This window comes from Papilio polytes, unplaced genomic scaffold (assembly GCF_000836215.1).
Source record: "Papilio polytes unplaced genomic scaffold, Ppol_1.0 DF824158.1, whole genome shotgun sequence".
Lineage (NCBI taxonomy): Eukaryota > Metazoa > Arthropoda > Insecta > Lepidoptera > Papilionidae > Papilio > Papilio polytes.
Genome location: NW_013525046.1, coordinates 2985069 through 2989084, shown reverse-complemented (window position 1 = coordinate 2989084; position 4016 = coordinate 2985069). Strand labels below are relative to the sequence as shown.

At 29.4% G+C, this 4016-nt stretch overlaps 1 protein-coding gene across 1 annotated transcript in view; it reads right to left on the bottom strand.

Moving 5' to 3' along the window:
• Window positions 1-1720: 1720 nt before the first annotated feature.
• LOC106111584 overlaps window positions 1721-4016 on the bottom strand; it is a 5300-nt gene continuing 3004 nt past the window's right edge. The window contains exon 4 of the mRNA XM_013293709.1: window positions 1721-2319. Within this exon, the coding sequence (XP_013149163.1) occupies window positions 2081-2319 (239 nt within the window). The 3' untranslated portion in view covers window positions 1721-2080. The remainder of the gene's footprint in view (window positions 2320-4016) is intronic.

The window sequence follows — 4016 nt, the reverse complement described above, 5'->3', positions numbered from 1 at the left end:
CGCATTTTAGTTAAAACAATTGGAATAATCAACCAGACTGATGTAATTAAGTTATTTTTTTTTATTTAATCGGAATTTCACATTTTAATTTCAAATGATTTATATTTCAGTGATGTCCTAAATTCATTCTCTAGTCAGTTTTAGTGTTATCAAAGTTTTTTTCTAGACTTTCTGTGTGCCTTATTTTATTAGTGTTACATCTAAGTTTTTAAGTATGCTCCAATTTGATGAGAATCATCTTTTAATAGATTTTTATCAAATTGGAGTATTTAAGTATATTGTGAATGTCCTTTATTTGTGTCTGGTTAAGCAATCGTACTGGCAAATTGACAAATTATCGTGTAGATAATTGTAATTTATATTGTTTTACTGTTGCCTTTGTGGCACATACTGTGTAAGTTAAGATTGAATGTATGTTTCGATATTTCGTCTTGTATTATAGTATGTAATGTCCTCTATTAGATATAGTATTTTGGTTAGTTATGACTCTTGTTTTATCTTTCTAGTCACGAGTAACGACGTTTGTTTATTAAAAAATTGAAGACAATAAATAGGCTTAAAATTAATAATAAACCGTTTTGTTAACATAGATTAAAAATACTAAAATGTTTAATGATTATAAAAAGTATCGTAAAAAAATTCATTTGACTTAGTTATTTGGACATATTATTCCATAGACTAAACAATGTACAGAAGCGATCAATCAATGAATCAAAATTTCAACATGTTTGCTGAACACAATCAATGTCATCGAATGTTCAAACGTGTGGAATTCTGTTGGAAATTCAACTCTGTAAATTCCGACATCATCGAACGCTATTTATGTCATTTCTATGATGTTATTCCGTATGAAGTTACGACTAGCTGATATGCAATTTTGGCAGTTCAAGCGAGATTGTTGTTTTGTGTTATTCAATTTCATCATATGAAAATTATAATATAAATTGTTTAACATTTGGACTATTATTAAATTGATTCATTTTTGTAATTCAAGATAAAAATTCTTCAAGAAAATTTTAAAGTAGGTATTAACAATGCTTTAATTATTATATTAATTGAAAAATTTATTTTGTTTACAACAGATATGTATCTGACTTTTACTTATGGTTGCTAAAGTCCATTTTATTGTCTTCAATTGTTTAAAAATAAAACGATCAGTGAAAATGACAAAACACGAACGAACACCACATTAATTGTAATGAATAATAAATAATAACATTAGTATAAGACGGAAGTGAAAATCCTAAATTTATTTTAATATACTTATAAGGTTATTATAAACACAATAATCGTATATAAAAATAATTCAATAGTTACAAAACTTAGCGATAGAAATAGAATAAATATTTGTTCATTCCGAAATCATTTGTATCATGGTTAATATACCACTGAATATTATTAAGTTACGCACGACGCTATATGTATCTGATAATTAAAAAATAAGTCACAATAGCTCAATGGTTTACGGAATTCTATGAACATATAAAATAATTTAAGACCTTATATATATGGTTATCGAATATAAGTTAAATTAAGTACACGTAATATACATAAAGATAGAATAAGTTTTTAATATAAGTTCCATTTTGTAATGTTATAATTAATTTTAAATCGAAGCACTAACACGTATTATTATGAATACACAATTCTTATTGCTAATACTGAAATGTATAATAACATAAACTATAAATATTAAATGTTATGCGTTAATAATAAAATGTTTGTTTTATTTATATTTCCAACAATCCTTATAACTGTATAGTTTAAACACTTTTTTAACAATTGGCAAATACACTTCGAATACTAACGTCTAATTATCCTGTGACGCCACCAACAAATTTTAGGACCCGTCGGGTCCTTCGATTGCAAAGAAAATCAACACTCCACTTGATGAAGGACTACGGACGGTCTAACACGAGTCGGTGCTATATCGGATAGTTAGAGGTGAACTGTCTTAATCTTACACAATTAAAAAAATACATTATGTTCTTTTCGCTAGTAAAAAACTACTGTAACAAAACATTTCATTATCAAAGCTGAGTACTACATCATTTTAAATGCAAATTAACTAAAACTAAAATCAACCAAAGTTGCTACTGAACAAGGCCCACGGACTTCTCGCGGTGTCGACTTGAGGCGCCGGGGCGTTATAGTAACCTTGCGCCCAGTCCACTAGCGACAACGGACATTTATAGATATCACAACTTTCCAACAATTCACCAAGACGATGTGCCGAGTCGTATATCGTATGTTGTAAGGGCTCCGTTTTGAGGACCTTCGTCAAAGGCAGTCTGAAAGAATAGGAAAGAGTAAAATATAAATAAAATGAATAAAACTGTGAAGAAACAATAATCAAATATTTACGATAGCCCAGTGGTAAAAAAACCTATTGCCACATTTCTAATAATACATAGCAACCACCTCATAACTTCTATATGTTGAGGTACCTTTTACCTAAGGTTCATTCATGCACAAATTACTGATGTTTAGTTATCTCTGGATGTAGTTTTAAGCAATATACATTCACACATACAAACACTAAGCAGTATATACCTTAAAAATCCTCAAACTATACCTACAATATTTTAAAAAACATCATACTGATTCAACTTATTTTAAGGACCTAACACTAGTTCAACTATATTTTAAAAACCCTAACACTGGTTCAACTACATTTTAAGAAACCTAACGCTAATTCAACTGAATTTAAAAACTTAACACAATTTCAACTTATTTTAAGGACCTAACACTAGTTCAACTATATTTTAAAACCCTAACACTAGTTCAACTGAATTTTAAAAAAACCTGACACAAGTTCACAGGTATTTTAAGAACCTAATACTAGTTCAACTATATTTTAAAAAACCTAACGATAGTTCAACTGAATTAAAAAAAAACCTCACATAATTTCACAAGTATTTTAAGAACCTAACACTAGTTCAACTATGGTTGTAACTTTAGTTTTGATATCTCACGGGTATGCCCACAGCATATGTAATTTGTTTGAAAGCATACAGATTCCCAAGGGATACTGCGAGTGGCTGATACAACACACTTGTGAACACAATTATTTGCATAGTTTTAAACTTTATAACATTTCACGGCATTAGTTAATTAACCGTCCAACCCTTGTCAGAGATAATTGTAAAAGATAATATTTGATACGATAAATAATTTTTAATTTATATTTCTATTTTGATCTGGCTGTTCTAAATATTATGATTATAACCACGCACGCTGCAATTATGAAAGTAAAATATCTAAGATTATATGGCAAACAAAAAGAAATTAACCAATTTTAGATGCTATAACGAACAATTTTTACAGTTGTCATCGACGTTCTTTATTGATCTTTTTTTACCAAATTTATTATCCTAGTTGTAAATCTAACTAATATTATAAATGCGAAAGTTTAGATAGATGTTTGTTAGATTTTGTAGCCTAATCGGCTCTACGGATTTCGATGAAATTTGGCATAGACGTAGAGGATAGTCTGGAAGAACACATAGGTTACTTACTTTTTTTGTTTTTAAATCCACGCGAACGGAGTCGCGAGCGAATGCTAGTACTATTATAAAGAAGAAAGATTTGTATTCTTGCATGTATTGATATAGCTGATGGGCCGATTTGGATAATTCTTTCACAATAAGAAAGGTATTTTAACACTGAGTAACATCATACTAATATTATAAATGCGAAAGTTTAGATAGATGGATGTTTGTTAGAGTTTGTAGCCTAAACTACTGAACGGATCTCTATGAAATTTGGCATAGAAGTAGAGAATAGTCTGGAAGAACACATGGGCTATTTCCTTTTATTTTTTCTTAATTCCACACAGACGGAGTCGCGGGCGAAAGCTATATGTAAAATGTATATTTTTTTAAATTCTGCACGAATAAGTCGCGAGTAATAGTAATAGATAAATTATAAGAAATTAAGTAAAGATCTAATACTTCGTTGCGATCATTCACTCATAATTCTGCACAGCCGCGCGCCGCTGTTGCCCGTGAGTTTTA